At 39.5% G+C, this 25,355-nt stretch overlaps 1 protein-coding gene across 5 annotated transcripts in view; it reads right to left on the bottom strand.

The window, feature by feature from the left end:
• The window catches only part of KCNQ5 (potassium voltage-gated channel subfamily Q member 5), a gene marked incomplete at its 5' end in the record, with an annotated part of 518,709 nt that overhangs the window by 30,434 nt on the left and 462,920 nt on the right, over positions 1-25,355 (bottom strand). For 4 of the 5 annotated variants that reach the window (XM_081094504.1, XM_081094506.1, XM_081094505.1 and 1 more), the window contains one exon: positions 3,049-3,157. The exons of the other annotated variant lie outside the window; for it this stretch is intronic. In XM_081094504.1, the coding sequence (XP_080950630.1) occupies positions 3,049-3,157 (109 nt within the window). The remainder of the gene's footprint in view (positions 1-3,048; positions 3,158-25,355) is intronic. 5 annotated transcript variants of the gene reach the window in all.

The following is a 25,355-nucleotide window of genomic DNA, read 5'->3' as shown; positions in this document are numbered from 1 at the left end:
ATGAGTTTGTTAAAGTGACTAATTCAGTTTTACTTAAATAAAATCAAATCGTAAAATAACCAACTTATAACTGTGGAAAAATAATGTGTATTTCAAAACTGCTAAAATAAAATGTTTAATAAAAACATAATAAAACAAAAAGCACTAATCAGAATCAGATATGGGGGAGAAAAACATTCCCCCTCAAGTGTCATGAAGCAGCAACCAGAAAGCTTCCAAAATCCACATGTAAGTGATGAAGTTCTGTTAAAAATAAAAACCAAGAAAGAATTCTGAAAAGAAGGGAATAAAAGAAGGGAATTCTGCAAAGGACTTTACAAAAATCAGTCAAGTTTCTAGAGGAAGGTATAAGGAATTAATCCTAAACTGCTGCTAAACTGCTTAGCTGGCAGAACAAACCTATTTCATTTTCTTTCTTGCTGCTCACGATTCTTTTTATAATTTGTGAGGCAAACGTAGAAAGTTTCTGCAGGTCTTGGGAAATGACACAAACTGTATTAAGTATGACTTTTAGGAAACCTAATCTGCTCCCATTAGATAAGATTTTACTATACTTGCTGGAAATAAGACTCATCTGTTATGAATTGCAGCGATTTTCAACCTTTTTCATCTCAGGGCACACAAGCTAATTACTAAAATTTTGTGGCACACCAAAACATATGTTTTGCTGATCTGACAAAAAAAGTATAATTTTGATGGAATTACAAAAAAGTAATAATAGTAGTAATTACTTACCCTTTTTGCTCCAAAGTGACTTTGTAAAAAAAATCAGAAGCCCATACTTGTATATCAGGATTTCTGGTACCAAGAATTAACCAATCAGCTGTATCCTTATTATGTGATATGACCAATAAGATGCAACTCTATTATATAACCTATGTATTTGTGGTTCAAGACAGGGCATTCACACTGGATGGCTATTGTGTTGGCTGTTGTCATTTTCTTTAAAAAATATATTTTTTATTGATTTCAAAGAGGAAGGGAGAGGGGAGAGAGAGATAGAAACATCAATGATGAGAGAGAATCATTGACTGACTGCCTCCTGCATGCCCTCACTGGGGATCAAACCTGCAACACTGGTATGGACCCTTGACCGGAATTTGAACCTGGGACCCTTGAGGCTGCAAGCTGACACTCTATCCACTGAGCCAAACCAGCTAGGGGGGCTGTTGTCATTTTTTTAAAAAATTTGACAATCTAAGGGAAAAGAGGTCAGTGTCTCTGAATAATCAGGTATTGCATGTTTTAGAAATTCTTGTGGCACACTGGTTGACAATTGCTGCTTTAGGGTCTTTGATAGATATGAGGAATGAATGTAAAGAATTTCATGGTGACTTCTAGATCAGCAATGTCCAATGGAACTTTCTGCTATGATGGAAATGTACTATATCTTCTCTGCCCAATATAGTGGCCACTTGCCACCTAAATATAGGTAATGCTACCAATGAACTGAATTTTAAATTTTCTTAACAAAATGCATTTTATTTAATTTTAATTAATTTAAATAGCCTCATGTGGCCAGTGGCTACCATATTGGGCAGTGCAGTTCTAGATCCTTTTTATCCCTTTAACTGAAGGCCTCAGGCATCATTTTACTGCATTTCCTTGGGTTTTCTGGGATTAACTATTATCCAAGGCTTCTAGGTTCCCAGGGGATAAAGTGATCATATACTTGTCCAAACCTGGATACTTTTCGAGAGACAGGGAGTGTTACTCCAATTATAGTGAGGCAAGAGGCATAATCTGGGTTATCCAGGGCACACAAGAAGGCTGTTCCCCACACCCACAAGGATTGCTGCTTGAAGATTCTATTGGGAAGTCACTGGACTTTTCAGACTGCTGTTACAGATCAGGTTTAAGCATCTCTTTGAGGCACACATGTCATCATACCATGATTTTCTTTGCCCCCCAAAATATTTACCAAAAATCTTTATAATTCATTTCTGCTTTCCAGTGACTTCCAACCATGAAGTAAAGCAATGTCTAATAAGAGGCTAAATGACCAACTCAAAACAGAAGTAGATAATCAATCATACTGATTTGAGTTTAGACCAGCCGTGGGCAAACTACGGCCCGCGGGCCGCATCCGGCCCGTTTGAAATGAATAAAACTATTGAAATAAAAGACCGTACCCTTTTATGTAATGATGTTTACTTTGAATTTATATTAGTTCACACAAACACTCCATCCATGCTTTTGTTCCGGCCCTCCGGTCCAGTTTAAGAACCCATTGTGGCCCTCGAGTCAAAAAGTTTGCCCACCCCTGGTTTAGACCAAGTCTCTGAATAGCTAATTGGGCTCATTGTTAACTTTTCCCCTGGCTTTTGGGTAAGAAGCCAAAGAGAGCCAAAAAGATCAGAGCTATTTCTTTGCAGTGTAGTCACTAAGCATTCCTGATGGACACAACTTCTCCCAAAGGGATTAAAGTGGGCAGGCTGAGCATGAGGCAGTTCATTTAGTCCAGATTCTGAATTTCCTGTCAGGAGTGGATCCCAGAAATAAGTTGGGTCCTTTCTTACCTTTCTGCCATTAGTTGCGGAAGCATATTAAGATCTGCTTTTAACAGTTACATTTCAGCAGGATACGAGCAACTGCAGAATACTTCAGGGTTCCCATTTTTAGAACTCAACCTGTTTTGAAATAACCTAGAGGGCTTTTTTTTCCTTTGACACAAGGTACAGAACATGGATTGAAACATCAAATCATAAAAATAATTTCAAAATTCCAATCCAAATGCATCTATACACTAAATGTCTTTAAAAGCAACCAAGTCACAAGACAGGCCAATTCTCATGTAATCTCACTGACATGCCATGGTAATCTCACTGACATGCCATGGCTTTTCACATCCTGCCCACCTTTTGTAGCATACTTTATGTTGAACACAGTAGAGTTTTGTGTTAAGAAAAAATATTTCAGAATTTAATAGGCATGTGGGTGAATAGGAAAAGAGAAGGCAATTATTCCAGGAGATTTACCTGCCGGGAAAAGTAATTCAAATAATAAAAGCGAGGTCTCTGAATCATTTGTCAGAGGTTTTCCACCAACCTGATAGCTCGAATGACAGTTTTAAGTGGTGGGGTGAGGTCTTCTACAGATACATCACACTGGCATCCTTTTTCATCATATACATCATCAGTGCCAAGGGCGGTGTCAGCTGCAAGAGAAAATTCCCAGTTAAATGCCACCAGCAGCAATTTAAAACATGTTGCGGAACTTGTCTCTCAGAGCAATAGGGGGAACTCACAGACTAACCTTACATATCAAGTATAAGGTCAGCCAATTGTTTTCCTCAATGTTATTTCTTCTCTACAACCTCACCAATTTTCTGTCATTTAACTTGAATACCCTCCTAAGCTGATCTCCACAGGGAAGATGAAGATGTTGATGGGCTGTCTTTCCTTCAGTGGTGATGGATTTGTGTTGACCCACCCCTGCTCTTTGCCCAGTTCTTTGAAACTAACAGCCAGCATTTAAAAAACAGTTGTTTGGAGTTAGGGAAACAATCTATGGATACTTAACTAATTGATCTCTATCAATAGAGCTTGAAACCCATGACAATGACCCTGTTAGCCCCAAACCCTGAACAGGCAAGTAAGCCCTCAGACCCAAGAATCCTGATTTATCAGTTACTGCCTGATTACACAGGCAGTCCAGGAGAGAGCTTGCTTAAGATAACACAACCAATGCCGAGAGATTTTCAGGTTGGTAATAAAATCAGTTCCTCATAAACTGAGCAAATTAACTTTTTTTTTTCTTTCTGAAACAAATTAACTGTTGGGTTAATAGCAAAGGTTGTAAAAGGGGGTAGGGTTACAATAAACCAAATTAGTAAGGATTTATAAAATTAATAAGAAACTCATATCATTGCAGCTTTATTTTCAGCAACAAAATATCGAAAAGAAATTACAGTTTTTGGAATGGGAGATGAGTGAAATAAATATTGGTAGGTTTATATAATAGAATATTAGGAAGCCGTAAATATGATGTTGAATATGTGGAATCCAATTAACAAAATAAACTGATGAACGGAATGGATCCAGAGACATGGAAGCGTGGAACAGAGTGGAATCTCAGAGGGAAGGCAGGAGAGGGAGGGTAGATGGGAGGTAATCAACTAAAGACGTTGTATGCATATACTTATAACTCGTGGACACAGACAGTGGGGTGGTGAGGATCTGGGGTGAGGGGTAGGGGCAGGCTGGATGGGGTCAATGGGGCATATGTAATACTTTCAACAATAAAGATTTAAAAAATTGCTAAAAAATAAATAGAAAATAAAAAATGGTGTTGAAGACTAATGATTAAAAAAAAGTCACAATATATTATTATTATTTAAAATGTTTAAAACAATTTTTTAAATTGATTTTAGAGAGGAAGGGAGAGGGAGAAAGAGATAGAAACATTAATGATGAGAGAGCATCATTGATTGGCTGCCTCCTACATGCCCCCTACTGGGGATCAAGCCCATAGTCTGGGCATGTGCCCTTGACCAGAACTGAACATGGGACCCTTCAGTCCGCAGGCTGACTCTCTATCCACTGAATCAAACCAGTTAGGGCAAAATTATTTATTTATTTATTAAATTTATTGGGGTGACTTTGGTCAACATGAACATATAGGTTTTAGGTCACAAAATATTATTAAAGAAAAAAATCTATATATCTATTGGGATTAAGCATAATTTTATTATTTTGCTTGGCTATATTTCTAAAATGTCTACAATAAACATATATTACTTTGGTAATAAAGTAATAAAAAATCATACATGAGATGAGTTATATAGCCTCCAAATATACGGCTAAGCCTCTTTAAATGCTGACATACACTACAGGACTAACACTGCTCTCTGTTGCCTTTGCTCTGCCCAGTGGTCATGTGCTAAGTCATGAAAGTTCCTTTGCCATGGGCTGTCCAGGTTGGGTTAAAAGTTCTGAAAGACATTTGGAGGTCCATTCATTGAAGCAGTGCTTAATGAAAGGCAGTTGGTGTGTCATTTAATCCAACTATTTACTGTGTGTTTATTCAGTTTATTGTGTACTGAGAGTGGAGGTGGTGGTGGTGGAAGAGATGGGTCTTCCCAGCTCTTCTTCATGGTTCCTCTGGCCTGATAGTGATGATGATGATGATGATAATAGCAGCCACTCACTGAAATTTATGCCAGGCACTTAGGTGAAGCTTCTGAAAGCATTAATTTTCTTCCAGGGACTCTATAGGTTGTTGGTGATATTATGTCTAGTTTTTAGATGCCAAAACAGGCTCAGAGAAGGTAAGTACCTTACTTGAGGCCACAAAAGTGGTAAGTGTAGCTAATAAGTTGCAGAGCATGTTATTAATTTTTAAAATTTATTGATTGATTTTAGAGAGAGAAAGAGGGAAGGGAGAGAGGGAAAGAGAGAGAGAAAGAGAGAAAGATTTGTTATTTCATTTATTTATGCATTCATTGGTTGATTCTTGTATGTGCCCTGATTAGAGATCAAACCTACAACCTTGGTGTATCTGGATCATGCTCTAATCAACAGAGCTACCCGCCAGGGCTGCAGAACATGTTATTAAAATTCTGTTTCTTGAGGCTTCAAAGCCCCTGCCCTTGCATTATGCAGTGTTAGATGCATTCAGGGTTCAATAGTGGCATGCAACATGTCAGGAGAGGGCCGGGGGAAGAGCTCAGCTGGCGTGCTGCCTCTTGGGTATATTCCACTTCTCTCCAGACAAGTTTGCCACTGGATAAGAGTACACTGATTAACTCTGTCAGTAGGTTCTGATTCAGTGATGACCTTGATGGTAGCTAGCCATTTTGCTTAATCAACCACCCACACAACACAACCCTTTTAGCTTATAACATCATGCCCAAGGTTAGATGACATTCTTCCAGGAACTCTTCATGATTTCTTCCTCTTAGTTGGTGAAGTAGGTTGAATAATGTTGCCTCAAAGTTCATGTCTACTTGGAATATCAGAATATAACCTTATTTGGAATAAGGGTCTTTGCTGATGTAATTAAGGTAAGATGTCAGATGAGATCATCCTAGATTAGAGTGAGCCTGAAGTCCAATGAAAGTGTCCTTGTAAGATAGGAAAGGAGAACACACAGGAGCACGAGAATATGGAAGAAGAGGAGGGAATGATGGGTCTCTAAGCCAAGAACACTGAGCCTGGCTGTCAACTGCCAGAAGCCGAGGGAGGCACCCGATGGCTTCTCCCGCAGAGATCCAGAAGGAACCGACTGTGGAGGCACTCTGCTTTGGGACACCCTGATTTCTTAAATTGTGAGTGAATACATTTTTATTGTTTCAAACTACCCAGTTTGTGGAATTGGTGATGTCATCCTTAGGAAACTGATACAATTGGGAACACTTTTCTTTATGGTTTCTCTTCACTCAAGAACAATAATTATGATGATAATAGTAGTAATATGTGCTTTTAAGGGAAATCTAACTATGTGCCAAGGACTTTGATTAATTGCTAAAAACCCCAGGAAGGACATAATATTATTAGCTCCTATTTTACAGATTATGAAAGTGAGGCACACAAAGCTAAGAAACTTGCCCAAGGACACATGGGGCAGACGCAGAATTTAAATCTGGGCAGTTGGGCTCTGGAGCTGCACTGTTAAACCCGGCTCCTTCCAGATTTGTCTTTCTTGCCCCTCTTGTTAGTACCTAGATTTCCTTCTCCTGCGTTTCCTTTTCCTTCACATGGCTGTGAGCACCTGGCTGTCATGGTCTCAGGTGAAGTGACCCCACAACATTGAAAAAGGATCAGACTTGGAGCAATGAGGTTCCCAAGACCATGTGCTGAGCCAGTCCACACCCCAAGGAGACCTGGAAATACACATACCCTGAAACTGCGAGGAGACTGGGTGTGGGAGGTGCAGGTACAGGCCAGGTGGCTGTCAGAGCCACAGCCACCAGGCACCACTATGGAGCCCTGGGAGACACCCCGATGTTACCTACCCCAAAGAAATATAGAATCATGCCCTTTATCAGGATTCCCAGCAAGGAATTCAGGAGAGTATTCTACGCTGCCCTTGACAACAGAGGCATGTGACCTCTCTCCCTCATCTGAAATCTCGTGAGAACCACTCTGACATGGTCCCATTTTACACCTCAGAAAACTGGGGAGAATGAGAGAGGCTCCAGGGAGGGCAGGTCCTACTTGAAAATACAATACACCCAATCATAACACAATGATGCCGGTCCAAACAATGGAACAGTATAAAATACAGGATCTTTTAGAAAAATGAAAAAAAAATTGGTCATTGGTCATTTTATTTTAATTATTTTTGTTAATCCTCACCTGAGGATATTGTTCCTTTGATTTTTTTGAAAGAATGGAAGAGAGAGGGAAAGATAGAAACATTGATGTGAGAGAAACACATCGATTGGTTGCTTCCTGCTTGAACCCCAACCAGGGCCCAGGCCCAGGAGGAGCTTGCAACCAAGGTATGTGCCCTTGACCAGAATCGAACCTGGGACCCTGGTTCGCAGGCAGACACTCTATCCACTGAGCCAAACCAGCTAGGGAAAAAAATATTAATATTTTTAGAAAGAGAGATAGAGGAAGGGGGAGATAGGTAGATATGGATTTGTTCCGCTTATTTATGCATTCATTGGTTGATTCTTGTATGTGCCCTGACCCAGGATCGAACGTACAACCTTGGTGGTATTGGGCTGACGCTCTAAACAACGGAGCTACTTGTCCAGGGCCAAAAACAGGTTCTTTTATTATGAAACTTTAGTGCAAACCTTTTTCAGCAGGTTTATACTGTCACAATAAGCACAAAAGTAAAGATAGCGAAATTACATTTGCACTGACTGTAAATAGAACTGGGAACATCCCAAATGATGATGAGTTTCCTCCCAGCTTAATGCTGCTCCCCCTCAACCTTGTCCAGTATCCCAACAAGAGCTTTAATCTATCATCTTGTTTAAATACAGGACTGGGTAGAAGATGGGAGTCAGCCACCAACTGCATCATATCCAAAGGCATCTTATTGTGGAATTTTAGTATACTACCTAAACTTGATTGCTCACAGCACAAATTAAACTCTCAGTCTTTAAAAAATTTTCTTTGTAGGTTTAGTCAGAGCAAATGAATAAGAACTATATCTTTGCTGGCCTCTATTGAAGCCAGGGCTCAGTTAGAAATTTTTTCTCCTTATTTTAAAGCCACAAAAATGGAGAAAATGCCATCTTTCTGCCTTGTAAGTATCTTGAGTTGTCAATTTTCTTTCCAGTAAGGTTAACACTACATTAAATGTCTTTCTCACGATTCCTAGAGGATTAAAACCCTCTGTGAACTCTAAGGCACCTGGGTGGGGCTAAGTTTTCAGCCAAGGTTGGCTCTCACTCCCAACCACGCATCTGGCTCTCTGTCCTGGCATTTGGGGAGAAGTGGGTTAAGGGAACATAAGTTCACGGGAACACTGACCTGCATAAAACTGAGGCATGCACGGCAAAATCCCTGTGGGCAACCCTTCTAGGGATGGTGAGCCCAACCCAGTGCAACATCCGTGCCTGCAGAAAACCAAGTGTAAAATGCAACCTTTTATCTCTCCCAACACTCTTCTGTTTCCTATTAATTAACAATGTTCAAGATTTGCTTTCAAAAACCTTGTTCCCCCACATTTTGGAAAAATGTGTCTTATGGTGTTTGGAAAGGACCACTGGGACCTTAGATGATGAAGAGGGAGGAGGTAATAAAACATTCTGGAAGCTTCTGCTATGTCCAAAGACCATTTTTCTGTTCCCATTAGATGTAGGTATTTATGAAAAAAAAGGGTAGGTAGTAGTTTCTAGTTCTTTCTTTTGGTCACCTTGTCCTACAGATTAGATTTCATTTTTACATTTCTTGATGAAATGATTAAAATAGTTTTCATTATTTATATTTCCTTTTTTTTAAAAAAATATATTTTATTGATTTTTCACAGAGAGGAAGGGAGAGAGATAGAAAGTTAGAAACATCGATAAGAGAGAAACATCGATCAGCTGCCTCCTGCACATCTCCTACTGGGGATGTGCCCGCAACCCAGGTACATGCCCTTGACCGGAATTGAACCTGGGACCTTTCAGTCCGCAGGCCGACGCTCTATCCACTGAGCCAAACCGGTTTCAGCTATATTGCTTTTTTAAAAAAAATATGTTTTATTGATTTTACAGAGAAGAAGGGAGAGGGATAGAGAGTTAGAAACATCGATGAGAGAGAAACATCGATCAGCTGCCTCCTGCACGCCCCCTACTGGGGATGTGCCCACAACCAAGGTACATGCCCTTGACCAGAATTGAACCTGGGACCCTTCAGTCCGTAGGCTGATGCTCTATCCACTGAGCCAAACCGGTTAGGGCTATTATTTTTATTTCTTGATGACATGATTAAAATAGTTTTCATTTGAATCAAGTGGGGAAGGTTAAAAAAACCCTCAATCCCCATAATGCCCTCAAGACCAATCATATTAGGAAACTGAGCATTGGAATCCAGGCATTAAAGGTTTTTTTAAAGCTCCCAGAGGAATCCACTTTGCAGCCAAGGGCCAGAACCATTACTATAAGTGGAAAAATGATGTCCCTGGTTTCTCTCAGCCAGAGCTGAGGACTGTGTTTGGCTAATCTGCCATTGGATTTGGACTAATTCTCCATGTTTCCCCTGGTGCCACTGGTATGTTTTCCTCAGGAACAATCTATATATATAAAAGCCTAAGTGACCATCTGACTATTCGACAGTTTGATCGTTTGACCGTAGCTATGATGTGCACTGACCACATGGGGCAGATGCTCAACACACGGGCATGGAAACATGGAACAGACTGATGAAACTCAGAGGGAAGGGGCGGGGAAGGGTGGGAAGAGATTAACCAAAGATGTTATATGCATACTAGAGGCCTGGTGCATGGATTCATGCACCAGTGGGGTCCATTGGCCTGGCCTGTGGGGATTGGGCCTAAACCGGCAGTCTGACATCCCTCGAGGGGTCCTGGATTGTGAGAGGGTGGAGACCATGCAGAGGGACCTCACTGATGCACGAATCCATGCACTGGGCCTCTAGTTTGAGATAATATAGGTACTTCACAAGACAACAGGAAATGATTGAGTCATAAAAAATAGGGGAAAATCCCCTGAGAAACTGGTGACATAGGAAGAAGTTTCATTATTTTTGTACTCGGCTCGAAGGCCTCCTTTTTCCAAATTCCAGCTGTTGTCCTCTTTGCCTCCATCACCCGAAACCTCATTCTTTCCAGGCCTTGGCACTGTCCTCTTGGAAAAGGACTACTGGTTTTCGAAGACCTTGCATGTATATATGCATAACCCATGGACACGGACAATTAGGTGGTGAAAGCCTGGGGTGGGGGTGGGGGTGGGCTGGAGGGTGTTAATGGGGGAAAAAAGGGGACATTAGTAATACTTTCAACAACAAGATTAAAAAAAAAAGAGTCACTACTGGTTTTACATATGAGTAGCTTACATGTTCATAGGCCAAGATCAAAAGGTCAAAACCTAGCAGAAAACATTTGTTGTCTGAGGAGGAATGATAAGGTGCCCATGTTTGCATCAATAGAAGAAATAAGAGGACAGGTGACAGCTTTGATCATGAAGACAGAAAATATTACTACTTGAAATAACTAATTAGAATGCAAAGAAAAATGTTTGACTAGGAAAAAATATAAAGAGACTTAATATTTATAATGGATAAGGAGCTAATAAGATTGGTTACAATCCAAAATATAAATGTACAAGTAGAGCAATCAGGAGAAACCACTAATGGTGAAAAAGGACTGAAAACTATTCAAGCTTACTAGAAATAATAAAGAAATTAAAATCATGTGAAAGCATGAACATATGCCTATTAATTAGCAAAAGAATTATGAGTAATGCTAACAAAGATGAGGTGAATCTGGTATATTTTTACATTGCTAGTATTAATGTAAACTGGAACAAATTTTTATGCCAATAAAAAATAGAAAAACTTATAGTCAGCAATTTATAATTTTAAACCAGAGAAAATTTTTGGAAAATAATTTCAAAGAGAAAATAAAAACAGAAATTAATACAAAATGATATTGAATATAGACTGTAATTTAAAAAATTAAAAAAAAGATAGCTTAGTACAATAATGTTTATTGAATTATTGCCTATTATAGAGAAGTAATTATATATATTTCAATATCCCAAAGTAGAAAACTGTAAATTATAGTATTTGACAATGATGATGTATTATCTATATATATAAAAGGCTAATAGGCAAAGTGTCTCCTCGGGAGTTTGACCAGGAGAATGAGAGTTCAATCACTCGCTATGACATACACTGACCACCAGGGGCAGTATGGACCATGGTGGATGACCAGTGGTGGGGGCAGGGTGATGAGGGAGCGAGGGAAGGAAGAGGCGGGAACCTGATCGGCACTGATTGCATGAATTTCGTGCACTGGGCCTCTAGTATAGCTATAAAAAGGTAAATATGGATAGTATGTAATATTAAACTATTTTTAAATGTTCAATAAAATTAAGCTATGAAACGAAATATTCATGTTGATTATAACTATGTACAATGATATTTGAAAGAAAATCAGCTAGAAGAGAATATGTAAAAGTGAAATTAGCTATACTAGTGTATGAGATTACAAATAATTTGTATTTATCTTAAAATTCTCTAAGAAATTTAAAGATTTTTCCCATTACAAAAATAATATATGTTGGAGAAACCAAGATGGTGGCATAGGTAAACACCAGAGATTGCTGCCTTGCACAACCACTTCAAAAATACAACTAAAAGGTGGAATGGACATCATCCAGAACCACAGGAAGGCTGGCTGAGTGGAAATTCTACAACTAGAAGCAAAGAGAAAAGCATACCGAGACTCAGAGGAGGTGTGGTGCAGAAGTAAAATACAGAGGTACAGAGGCGCATGCAGAGAGGGCTGGCGGCTGAGGACATGGTTGTCTTTTTCAATCGGGAGAGAGTCTCAAGCTCTGAGCTCCAGTTCCGGGAGAGTCTCTGGGGACCCAGACTCACATGGGAGAAACTGGACTGTCTGGCATCGGTTGGAACTCGAGGGCAGCTTTCTCTTGGGGGTGCTTGCAGCGATTGCCGGGACACTGAGAAGCAGGGCCTCTGAGGGCAGGACTGAGAGCAGCCATAACTGTTCGCTCCGCCCTGTTGATACCCTGGGACCCCGCCCCACCCAAGCCATGGAGGCTTTTGCATATGAAAGGCTTGGCCCTTTGCAATCTGATAATTACCTAACAAACTGCAGCTGGCCCAAGGCCCCAGGGCAACTTGCATTGCATCACAGCTGGCTCCTGCTGGATAGCCTCAGGCAGAGGCTAGATTAGCACCTCCTTAGAGATCCAGGAGTCAGTGTGCCTGGTGGTCAGAGTGGGACCATCCAGATTGCAGCTCCTCAGATTCATAAAGGACACACTCAGGGGGCAGACTCAGTGAGCACCAAAGTCCCATTGAAGCAAGTCTTGCCCCGGAGAGGTGTCTCCAGCACAGAAGTTCTCCCACTGCAGACACAGCTAATTGGCCTGGAGGTCAATCCCTCCCAGTATTACCTACAACAATCAAGGCTTAACTACAACAAGACTGTGCACAAAGCCCAAAGGGGGTGCACCAAGAGTGTCTACCTCAGGTAATTGGGGAGGCTGAGCCACTGGGCCCTATAGGACACCTAGTACAGAAAGCCACTCTATCAACACAGCGAAACATAAAAAAATGCGGAGACAAAGAAACAGGACACAAATGACAGAAATGGAGGAAAGCAAACTACTGGATATAGAGTTCAAAACCACACTTTTAAGGTTTTTCAAGAATTTTCTAGAAACCACTGATAAACTTAATGAGACCCTCAAGAAATCTAATGAGACCCTCAAGGTTGTGATAAAGGACCAACTAGAAATTAAGCATACACTGACTGAAATAAAGAATATTATACAGACTCCCAACAGCAGACTAGAGGATCGCAAGAATCAAGTCAAAGATTTGAAATACGAAGAAGCAAAAAACACCCAACCGGAAAAGCAAAATGAAAAAAGAATCCAAAGATATGAAGATAGTAAGGAGCCTCTGGGACAGCTTCAAGCGTACCAACATCAGAATTATAGGGGTGCCAGAAGAAGAGAGAGATCAAGATATTGAAAACCTATTTGAAGAAATAATGACAGAAAACTTCCCCTATCTGATGAAAGAAATAGACTTACAAGTCCAGGAAGTGCAGAGAACCCCAAACAAAAGGAATCCAAAGAGGACCACACCAAGACACATCATCATTAAAATGCCAAGAGCAAAAGACAAAGAGAGCATCTTAAAAGCAGCAAGAGAAAGATAGTCAGTTACCTACAAGGGAATACCCATACGACTGTCAGCTGATTTCTCAACAGAAACTTTGCAGGCCAGAAGGGAGTGGCAAGAAATATTCAAAGTGATGAATACCAAGAACCTACAACCAAGATTACTTTATCCAGCAAAGCTATCATTCAGAATTGAAGGTCAGATAAAGAGCTTCACAGATAAGGAAAAGCTAAAGGAGTTCATCACCACCAAACTAGTATTATATGAAATGCTGAAAGGTATCCTTTAAGGAGAGGAAGAAGAAGGAAATGGTAAAGATACAAACTATGAACAACAAATACACATCTATCAACAAGCAAATCTAAAAATCAAGTGAATAAATAATCTGATGAACAGAATGAACTGGTGATTATAATAGAATCAGGGGCATAGAAAGGGAGTGGACTGACTATTCTTGGGGGGGAAAGGGATGTGGGGGATGCGGGAATAGACTGAACAAAAATTGTGCACCTATGGATGAGGACAGTGGGTGGGGAGTGAGGGCAGAGGGTGGGGTGGGAAACAGGTGGAGGGGAGCTAAGGGGGGAAAAAGCAGAACAACTGTAATAATCTGAATAAAGATTTAATTTAAAAAAATAATATATGCTTTCCAAGATAGAATATTTGAAAACGATAAAAACTATTAGAGTAAAGAAAAAAGTCTTTCTAAGTTCTAGAACTTAAAGGCAACAATTATTGCAATATGTTTCTTCTAGTAAAAGTGTGAGGACTAGAAGTTCACAAGAAAATTTTATATTAGTATTTTAAATGAAGCATGTGATTATTCTATTTCATTATCCTATGGGGAGCACAAATGGCCACTGTTTACAATGGTGACAACTAATTAATTACATCCTGTTGTGAATTACAATTTATTTCTCCAGGGTTCCTTCCTTCTGCTGCTGGTTGTGTTTCAGTTACCTTTTCCCCACGATCATTTCTAAACACTTTAAATACCATCCTGAATTTAGAGGTTCCAGTTTAGTCATGTGCTAGTCCAAAGGCAATTCCTTTAATCCAGCTAGGGGTTAGAACAACTGCTTGGGCCTTGAGGTAGTAGCACAATTTCATTTTGCTGTGTCCTTGGCTCAGGCCTCTTTAAAATTTCTGTTCTGTGCTTGATGCTGCAAACTCACCAAGAGACATTTTGGGCCCTCAAGACACTAATGAGCCCAGAAAAATACTCCAGATAATATATCTTTTTTTAGACTTTTCTCTTTCCAAATACTTTTTATTTTAACTTTGTTAAAATAACTCTATTTTATTTTCTCTCATTATAATCGAAATATTTGCTCTCTGAAAAAACTTTGAACATTTGAATTTTAAATGAAATAAAAGAGATTGAGAAAAAATTCACATACTTCTAACACTCAGCCAAATTCTATTAAATTTTGGCAGATTTCCTTCCAGTCTCTTCTCCACTGAATCAACTGATGTTTAATGTCAAAGTAAACACACACTGAAAGTTGACCATCCTTGGTGGCCATGTGAGGGAGCTTTATTCTGATAGCTCAGAAGCCCCCATTCAGGCTCCTCTTCCTATTGCCTTCCCATCCATGCTCCTGCTACAGCGGACCATACCAGTTTCTTGAAGTGCTCTTTAAGCATGATTACCTTTAGACACCCCCACAGCGTACTGTCTACACACCTCCATTCACTCTCTCCTTTCCTTTCCTTATTTTTGGGGGCACTCTCTGGGTGCTGAACTTGCAGTGACCAGACTATGATATGCATAGGCCCAAGGAAACAAAGAGGCACCAAGAAACGGAAGACCATCAGAATATTTAGAACAAACCAATTAAGTTTCAGCACCCTTATTACTTTTGTGCCAGTTTGAAAACAAGACTTTTATTTTGTAGTTTAGCAATTACTTTTATTTTGAGTTATCCAAAGCAAAGGGAATGAGGCGTGGAGGGCAGCGTGACAGTTTAGAGCCTGTTTCAGCTCTGCAGTCACAAGCCCTTCAGGACCCATCACCTCCATGAAAACCAGCCTGATGCCCAAGACGGACCCAGCCCGGTCTTCCTGTACTGTGCACACATATCTCTACTGGTCCTTATTATATAGCATTCCATTTGAGTGTTTGCAAGTACCCTTCCTTGTTCGACAGAAAGCTGTGTGAGGGCAGGGGCCACGTCTTCTCATCCTTGTATCTATCTACCATCTGTCTTCTCATTCCTGCCCCAGCTGCCCCTAGGACACAGTGTGGTGCAAAGAAGACACTCAACACTCGTTTGCTACATGAATGATAAAGGATTTCTCTCGGCACCACGACAGCAGCTCCTGTGACTTCAGTAATGTCTGGATTTAAGATTTTAAAAATAAATAACAATACATAAACTCTGCGGTTGGGTAGATGGTCGGTCCTTCACTGTGTCCTTGTTCACTTGGTGAATCATCTCCTGGAAGTCAAGGGGCGAGTGTCTTCCCTGAAGAAGTTGTCAGCTGAGAGGCCGTGACGGCCCCTGTTTCTCGGCTTTGTGTTTAGAGGTGCGTGATTTCAGGGTCTCTGCCTTGAGCACCTTGTGGCATGGAGGCGTGGGCCCCTTTTTATTAATGACAGCTGTAATTTATTCAGTCCTTGCTTATGAACTGGTTCACAAATATGAACTGTAATTTAAAATATAATATTACCAGATTGGAAATATTATGCTCATTTTACAGTCGAAGAAACTGCAGCTCAGCAAGGTTAAATGGCCTGCCCAAGACACAGGGTTATTAAGGGCAGAGCAATCCTTTTAAAATTGAGATCATGTCTCTCTGCTTACAAGTCTCCAATGGTGCCCCATTTCTGCCAGGGTAAGAGCCCAAGTCTTTACTAGGCCTACGGGCCCAGCATGTCTGACCCCTGGCCACTCCCTGCCTGCCCTCATTTCCCATCACTCTCCTGCTTGCTCTTTTCCTACAGGCCCCCTTCTCTACCCCAGGCCTCTTACGTGCTCCTTGAAGGAGCCAGGATCTCTCTCTGTAGGGCTCCCTTTGGGGAATGTTCCTCTCCAGACAATGTCCAGGCACCTTAGCAGCTTTAGGTCTCTGTTCCATGTCAGTTTTCCAGGAGAAGCACCTGGACCACCCTATGTAAGGTCACTACCCCCTCCACCAATCTGAATCTCCATACCCTGTTCTCCTTTTTCTTTTTTTCATAGCACTTGTCAGCTTCTAATATATCAAACAATGTACTTGTTTGTGTTCATTCTTTATCTTCCCTATTCGAATGTTAGCTCCACAAAGACCAGGATCTTGTTCTCTGATGTTTTTCAAGCACCTAGGACAGCGTCAAATATTTATTGAGGGACCCGTCAGGGTGAGAGTGATTGATCATTCTATCTTATTGATGGCAAAGTATAACTCACTAGCTAAGCTGGATTTGGGCCTCATAGTGTTCTCTTGTGGCTGTGTGTGTGTGTGTGTGTGTGTGTGTGAGATTGTTCATGATTAGGTATATTTCGAGATCATACAGTGAAAAATATTCCAATTTCCTTCATTGTGTGTAATTTTTATAGGGTTTTAAGATAGAATCCCTACCTAGTGCCCCATGAAAATATTTAAGAGGTAAAGTGAATGTCAAGTAAAAGAATAACTAACTTCTACAGTAGAATTCAGGAAATGATGGTTGAATAAAATCATACTCTGGAGTTTTATTTTTAGGTTGAAATGCAACCTGTAGGTCCAGTTTAAATTATTTTGGGCCTCTAAGTGTATAATCATCCACATTAATATAACAAAAAGGCAACCTAGACATATTTTTCTCGTCAGAAGCAGTGTAAGACTAATGGAAGTGGAAATATATTACAGTGAGATATAGTGTAGCTTCATATGTCACTTTTGAATATTCACACCCATGTGTTTTACCAAATGTCCCCTTTATCCCAGTACCTTAGATGGCTAGTACTGTAGGGACAAATTGTGAAATTTTAGTCACGTGAACATTATTTACTCAATTCTGAATCTTATGAAATTTAAAGTAATAGCTTAAAAGTGAGTTCATATTAAGAACTAGGAAATAATCTCATTGAATTCCCATATAAACAAAAGATAACATAAAAAAAAACTTCTGATGCACCTCTGAAAATATTCCATTAAATTTTTTCTAGGTTGTAGCATTCAAATGCTATAGTATTTCAAAAAATTTGATAAGTAAAATATTTTTTAATTGAAAAACAGTTTAAGTATTAATATCTGCAACATATATTGGTCTGACAATAATAAATACTCTTGAGTTTTTAAACCAATATTATAGTTAGAGAGATAATGTTAACATTTTGAACAGGTGATGAGCATAATATTTCCAATCTGATAGTATTATATTTGTGTATTTTTACCATAGTAGGTGCAATTTATATAGCAAATGTTAGCACAGTTGAGTTACAGATTGATAGAGATTGCGTTTAGCTGTGCTTGCTGTTTATTTTACTTTTCGTGTTATGATATTCTTAACATGGAATAGAAAATTTAGGACCCAGAATAAATAATCCCAATATCCTGAATATAAATAGAGAGGCACATTTGAATACACTATCAGAGGAAGTGCAGCTTGTCTTTTTTCTCTTTTTTTAAAAAGAGTTATTAGGTCTAGAGTTTTCTGTGAATACCACATTCTGAAAAAAACGGTCCCATACACCTTTAAGACTCCCTCAGTTCCATGGAAGACTTTCAAAGTAAAGACAAGCTACCATTAGCCTTGTATGGATTTGACTGCTTCGTTGTTGGCATGGCCTAGTAGCGGTTTTTAAAATTTTTAATTTCCATCCACAATAAGAAAGGCACTTAATATTGTGATCCAACACACACACACACACACACACACACACACACACACACACATGAAGGACATTCTTTTCTGGGTTAAGATGGTAGATTTACCACACACATCTAATTTTGATCCCTCTGAAAAACCCACTAAAACTATAGTGATGAGAAACTTTTAAAAAAGACAAACTCAAAAAAGGATAGAATGGGAGAGGAGGCAGTGACACCATAATTTTGGAAGTGGGAAAGCAGATGGACAAGTTAGGTAACTGACTAGCTGATACCAGAGAGAAAATCCTATGCCAACACTGGGAAAAGCTGAGAAACAACAAAATTTACACTTCAGAAAACTCAAAGGCCTCCGGAATTGGCAGCACTAGGGACCTCTGTGGATAACAAGGAAGGTCGTGTGCAATCTGCCCCACACCCTTGGGCATATGCATCTCTCCTTTGCCAACAGGGGACTGACTGGAAGTCTTTGGAAGAAGGGTTGGGGATGGGTATTACACCAGAAACTAGTGCATCAAGCGACCTTATGCAGCATGAACGTGGAGAACCTACTGGCACCCCATCACCATGTAACAACGGCGGCAGGACCGTGCCCCTCCAGTTAGGAGCTTGAATCAGAACTCTCAGTGGACTCTGAACAGCCCTCCTCCTCCTTCCCCAAAAGAGCTAAATACACTGACACCAGTTTTCTAAGAAATGGCTGACCCAGATCAGCCTGTGGTAAAGATCAAAGTTGATTGGCTCCAACCATGTGCTTAGGAATTCCAGTCACTCTTGTCATCTTCCACACTTCATTATGAGGAGACATCCAAAGTTTACTAAATATCTAAGGAAATCTTCCCATACAAAGACAGAGATAAAAATGAACTGGAAGGAAACAGAAATGAAGGAAACAAAACTTCAAAATACTGTCATATTAATATCTTCACAGAACTAAGGCAAGATGCTATATCTATGAAACAAAACCAGGAAGCGAAAACAGAAGGACACTTAGCAAACAACAGCAACAATAAAGAACCTTAGAAATGATAGCAGAAATAAAAATTGGAATTAGAGGTTTGGTTGATAAAGTTGGTCAAAACTCCTAGAAAGTAGAGCTAAAAGGTACATACTGTCAATTTTGTAAACTGTAATCAGAAATTTAAATTTATAATTGTAGAGTCACATGGAAAATAGGAGAGAAAAGACAAGAAAATCTAAGTCCCAGTCCACAAGCCCTACCTCCAAATAATGGCTATTTGTAAGAGACAACAGAGAAAAAGAAGGGAAGAGATCATTAAAAAAAAAAAAAAAGCAATAACATATTCCAGAGCAGAAGGTCATGAATTACCAATTTGAAATGACCCCTTGAATATCCACTGTGATTGATAAAAATACACCCATACCAAGAAATATCATTATGAAAACTCAGAACATTGGGGACAAAGAGTGAATGCTACAGCTTCTAAAGAGAAACAAACAAACAAACAAACAAACAAACACCCCCGCTGCTCATATAGAAAAGTCAGAATGGCTTTGGATTTAACAACAATCCTGAAAACAAGCGCACAGGGTGCCATGCTTTCAAAGATGTGAAGGGACATTATTTCCAGCCTAAATTCTATACCAAGCCGAACTATCAAGCAGCATGAGCAGCAGACCTTACATTTTCAGACATGTAAGGTCTCAATCAACTTTGCTTTCCTTGAACTTCTTGTCAGGAATGTCCTGGATGATGTGCTTCATCAAAATGGGAAAGTTCACCAAGACAGAGGAGACCTAGGCACGGGAATCACAGGATGATGGTGAAGGAAAAGCCCTGTGTGAGCACAGTTCTCCAGGAAGATGGTAATCGGTCTGGGGAGGACCAGTGTGAATCAGGGGCCAGGCACACTGACAGCTTTCAGGATCACACCTCTGTCATCGCATCATCTTTTTGCCTGAAAAATATTGAAGTTTTATTTTCTGAAATAAGAATAAATAAAAAAAGACAAGAACATGAGATCCTGTAAACTGGGAATTCAATCCAGAAGAAAATAAAAAATTCAAAAGATAAGGGCTGTGCAGCAGGCTTGGAGGGCAGTCAGCTTAGCCAAAAAGGGGGGTGGAGGTTTTCAGGATGGATTCTCCAAGAACAATCACAATGAAACTGATAGGTGACCTGATACAATTGACTTTGTGGAAAATTTTGCTGAGATAGTTTTGGAAGAGGTGGGAAGAATTATGAAAGCGACAACAGCAGCAATGAGCAGGGCGTTTATTTACTATAGGAAAAGCAAAAAAATTTGTGGTACAATATAACACACCATGTGGACAATGAATTTTGACTTATGGAAAAATTGTAAAATGTAGATTAGAAGGATCGGAGGGTCTATAGAAGGGGGAGAGTGAAAAAAGACCTGACTCTTCACTTAGTAGAACTGGGATTAAACAGATAATGTTCAAAATTGATTAACCAGAAGTCAGCTATACACACATACTATTGAGAGAGATACATCGATTGGTTGAGGGGATCGAGCCTGCAACCGAGGTACATGCCCTTGACCGGAATCAAACCCACAACCCTTCAGTCTGTGGGCCGGCGCTCTATCCACTGAGCCAAACTGGCTAGAGCGACACACAGTCTTTCCTGCCTGATGCACTTCCTGAGTTTTTACTTCTTTTCAATATTTCTCCTCCTCCTCCTCCTCCAACTTCGTCAGTCCTATCTCATTATCAATTCTATCTCAGACGTTTTACAAAAATCACCCACTGCTCTTTGACATGAAGGATAAAATATCTTTTTTTGTCCTAAAGTTTATTAAAAAATATTTTTTATTGATTTCAGAGAGGAGGGGAGAGGGAGAAAGAGAAACATCAATGATGAGAGAGAATCATTGATCGGCTGCCTCCTGCACACCCCCTACTGGGGATGGAGCCCGCAACCTGGGCACGTGCCCTGACCTAGAATCAAACTGTGACCTCCTGGCTCATAGGTCAACACTCAACCATTGACCCACACCGGCCAGGCTGTCCTGAGCTTTCTTATTGCTCTCTTTTCACATTTTTCCCTACCAGATGGTACACAGAAATGCACACAGGTTGCAATCCATTTAACTTAGAGTCCTACAGAACAGTAGTCCCCCTTCATCTGAGGGGGTACATCCCAAGACCCCAGTGAATGCATGAAACCTTGGATAGTACCAAAACCTATATGTACTATGTTTTTCACATACATACATACACGCACTTTACCATTTCTCTTTGGCATATCCAAATTGCCAGCATCATTTCTCTTGAGCTCTGGGGTCATTATTAAGCAAAATAAGGGTTACTTGAACACAAGCACTGTGATACCACAACAGTCTACCTGATAACCTAGGTAGGTATGAAGTGACTAACAGGCCTGCCAACCACAGAAAAACTTGGTTACCACAGGATTCAAAATAGTACTCTAGCCATGTTTATCAAATGCACTAACCAGCACTCTTTTGATCTGGCAAAATTGATTTTTATTGTGTTCATTCTCAGGCTTGCTAATTAGAAATACTAATAGACATTAATGAGGATCTTACTAATAAGACACTTCTGCACTTTCTCTTTAAGGCCAAAGATCCCACTTACACTGATTGAGTAGGTAATTCATGCATTATCAGCATTTTAAATTATGTTAATTATAATACAAAGCTCTCTAAGGTTCTTTACTCAGGGTTTTCAAATAAGCTTACTGGTTAGCAGAAATGCTGGCAAAATTTCATAGAATATAGCTCATGACACTTAATTAAAAGGAGTCTTTCTGTTTTGAATGATGATATGAAGCACTAGAGAGTTTTCAAAAATAATTAACATTGTCTATAGTGCTAAAATTGCTGATCACATTTTAATAATAGCTTAGGACCTGCCCATAAGGTAAAGAGGAAAAAAGATAAAACCTTTTTTCTTTCTTCTTCCTTTATTTTAGACAGAGAAAAGGGGAGAGAGAGAGAGAGAGAGAGAGAGAGAGAGAGAGAGAGAGAGAAAGAAACATTGATGTAGAAACATAGATCGGTTGCCTCCCTCACACACCCTGACAGGGGATGGAGCCCAAAATCTACGTATGAGCCCTGACTGGGAATTGACCTGTGACCTTTTGGTATATGGATGACACTTCAACCAACTGAGCAACCCAGCCAGAGCTTTTCTTTCTTCTTTTAATTTTATATGTTACTATATTATCTATCTTTATTCAAATGGGAACACTGAAGTATGTTTTCATGTGTTCTTTTAAAATTACTGCAATGCAGGAATTTCAGTTCCTTTTTAAAAAATCAATTGTGTGCTCAGTTGGTTGAGCATAGTCCCATGCACCAAGAGGTCGTTGTTTTGATTTCTGGGCAGGGTATATCCTGGGGATGTCGGCTGATCCCCAGCAGGGGGCTGGTGTTTCTATCTCTCTCCCTCTCCCTTCCTCTCTCTTTAAAAAAATCAATAAAAATGTCTTTTAAAAAATCACTCAAATATTCCCTTTATTAAATATCTCAGCAGTCTGTGATTCAGCAACAGACACTTTTAATTATATCATACTTTATGCTTCAGTGATACATTTTATTTGTGTGTGGGCTTTTCACAATCCCAAAGCAATTTTCATCACTAAGGTTTAATGAATTGACCTCTGAATAACTAAACAATAAATCATTTATTTGTTCATTAGCTGTTCATCATTCATTCACAATAAATATTTTTCTCAGCAACTATTATGTTTCATGCATTGTGCTGTCAACTAGTGAACCAATGCCTCTCCTCCAGAACAAATGAACTATTTGTCATCTTTAATAAAGGCAATGATCCTTCATACCCTCATTCTCTTTGTGATTATATAAATTATTCAACAAGAGGATTCCTAAAACTCAGTCTAACGAATAAAGGGAACAATTTTGCATGAATATTTATTTATTTAAAATAAATCTTTACTGTTGAAAGTATTACATATGTCTCCTTTTTTCTCCCATTGACACCTTGTAGCCCCCCTACCCCTAAGTCTTCACCACCCTACTGTCTATGTCCATGAGTTATGCATATGTGCATATAAATTCTTTGGTTGATCTCTTCCCACTCACCCACCCACCCCTTACTTCCTTCTGAGATTCCCATAGATAGGAGTTGCCATCAGTTACTGGAAGAAGGGAAGATGAAAACATGTAAATTAATCAAGCCTAGCCCTTTAACTCATGAAAATTAAGGCAGAAATTAGCATTAATGAATTAATAAATAATAGCAATCCATTCAATTTATTGAGTATCTATTCTCAATAATAGGTATTATGCTGGGAATTGTACAAGGGTTTTATTCATACTGTCTGTATACTACTTTAATGATAGATAGATAGATAGATAGATAGATAGAAAGAGAGAGAGAGAGCCAACACTGGTTTGGCTCAGTGGATAGAGCGTCAGTTTGCGGACTCAAGGGTCCCTGGTCGATTCCAGTCAAGGGCATGTACCTTGGTTGCGGGCACATCCCCAATGAGGAGTGTGCAGGAGGCAGCTGATCGATGTTTCTCTCTCATCGATGTTTCTAACTCTCTATTCCTCTCCCTTCCTCTCTGTAAAAAAATCAATAAAATATATTAAAAAAGAAAAGAAAAAGAAAGAGAGAGCGAGAGAGAGAGCAGTGAGGATCAGTCACTTGCCTCATCTCACTTAACCTAGTGAGGGAATGAGAATTTGTAATAAGTTCCAGTTAATTTCAAGACTTTTTCTCACCACTGTGTCGAATTAATTCAATTTTCGTAAAAAATTCCTTGAGGACTCACCATATTCAAGGCACCAACTCTTTCCAATGCAACAAAAAAGACATATAACTCCCGGCTTTGTAAAAACACAAAATGACTTTTGTAGGCTTTTGTAGTTCCTCTAGTAAATCATCTAAATGTTTGTAATCAACACAAGGTAAATTCATAGTCTAGCAGGACTGCCGTTATTAGAACAAATGTTCTGGTAATCCTAGCAAAGCCAGGCAGTTACAGCAAAGCAGAGGCCAACCACACGTGGATAACTGACACAGACATTGATCTGGGGCTGACAGCAACATGTCAGACACCCGCCTTGCACAGCACAATAACTGAGCTAGGTCAAATTAGAAGAGATCGATGGATTGCTCTTGCCATTCAAGACCAAGACAGACAGTACTTCACCTTAGGGAGAAACATTCTGAATCAATGAGAAAGAGACTTAAAAAAGTATTTAATCTTATTTCCAAAAGGATGAGATCTGTCTTCTTTGAATCATATTGAGAGACATATAACCTCAATCAAAGCAGTCATGGTTTTCAATGCCTGAAAACTGAAGAATCACAAATCTGCATTATTTATCAATCAAATCTTTTGGAGAATTTGAAATAAACCCGAATTTTTAAAATCAGTTTTCAATTCTTGTTAGCTTATCAGTAATACTGCCAGGAAATGCCAATGTGTAAACCATTTAGACTAGACTGGCAGAGATGGCAATGTTTTGTTGCTTTAAAAAAATGAGAATTGCTGGTGCATGACCTTAATTGACACTTGAAGGGATAGGGAGAGAATATTTATAGAGTAAATATAATGACAGAGGCATGCCTTGAGCAGATTTGCCATGTTAACTGAAAGAGAAGATAAATTATTTGACTAATAGTAAACTTACAGCTGATTTAAACCAAGTTTCACTCATTCAATTATTAGTGAGACTTACATGAAAGAAAACATGCTGAGGAGCAAGGTCAAACATAAAGAGCTTTGGAATTATATCTAAATGCAACTTCAAACTCCAACTCCAGCATTTGGACTGAGCTACATGAAAAACTTATTTACATTTTCTTCTGGATCTCGATTTTCTTATCTGCAAAATGGCTATGTCGGCATCAAATGAACCAATAGAAAATGCCTAGTCTGTGCCTGACAATATTAGGTGCTAACAATACTATTTTCCTTCCCTTTCCTTCTTAGACTCAAGAAGTGAAGGAAACTACAGGGAGGAATAAAATGTGAATCAGACACTAACACATTGGCTCATAGAACCAACATAATATTGCAAAGAGTAAAAGCAAATAAGCTACAAATGACTGGGGTGGTGGATTGCAATACTGGCCACAATACTTGCAGCTCCTCACCTTAAGAGGCAGAGCCTTTTTCTCCACTCCTTGCATTTGGGCTCTCCTTGTTATTTGCTTTGACCAGCAGGGTCCCGTGGACATTACTCTGTGAGAGTTTAAGCCTGAGCCTCAATAAGGTGTTCTTTATTACTCTTAGGAACCCACCACCACTATGTGAACAGTCCGATTTACTGGACTGAGAGACCACAT

This window comes from Myotis nattereri (assembly GCF_964212035.1).
Source record: "Myotis nattereri genome assembly, chromosome: 6".
NCBI classification, from domain to species: domain Eukaryota; kingdom Metazoa; phylum Chordata; class Mammalia; order Chiroptera; family Vespertilionidae; genus Myotis; species Myotis nattereri.
Note: the sequence above shows the minus strand (reverse complement) of the source record. Positions and strands in the feature narration are given on the sequence as shown.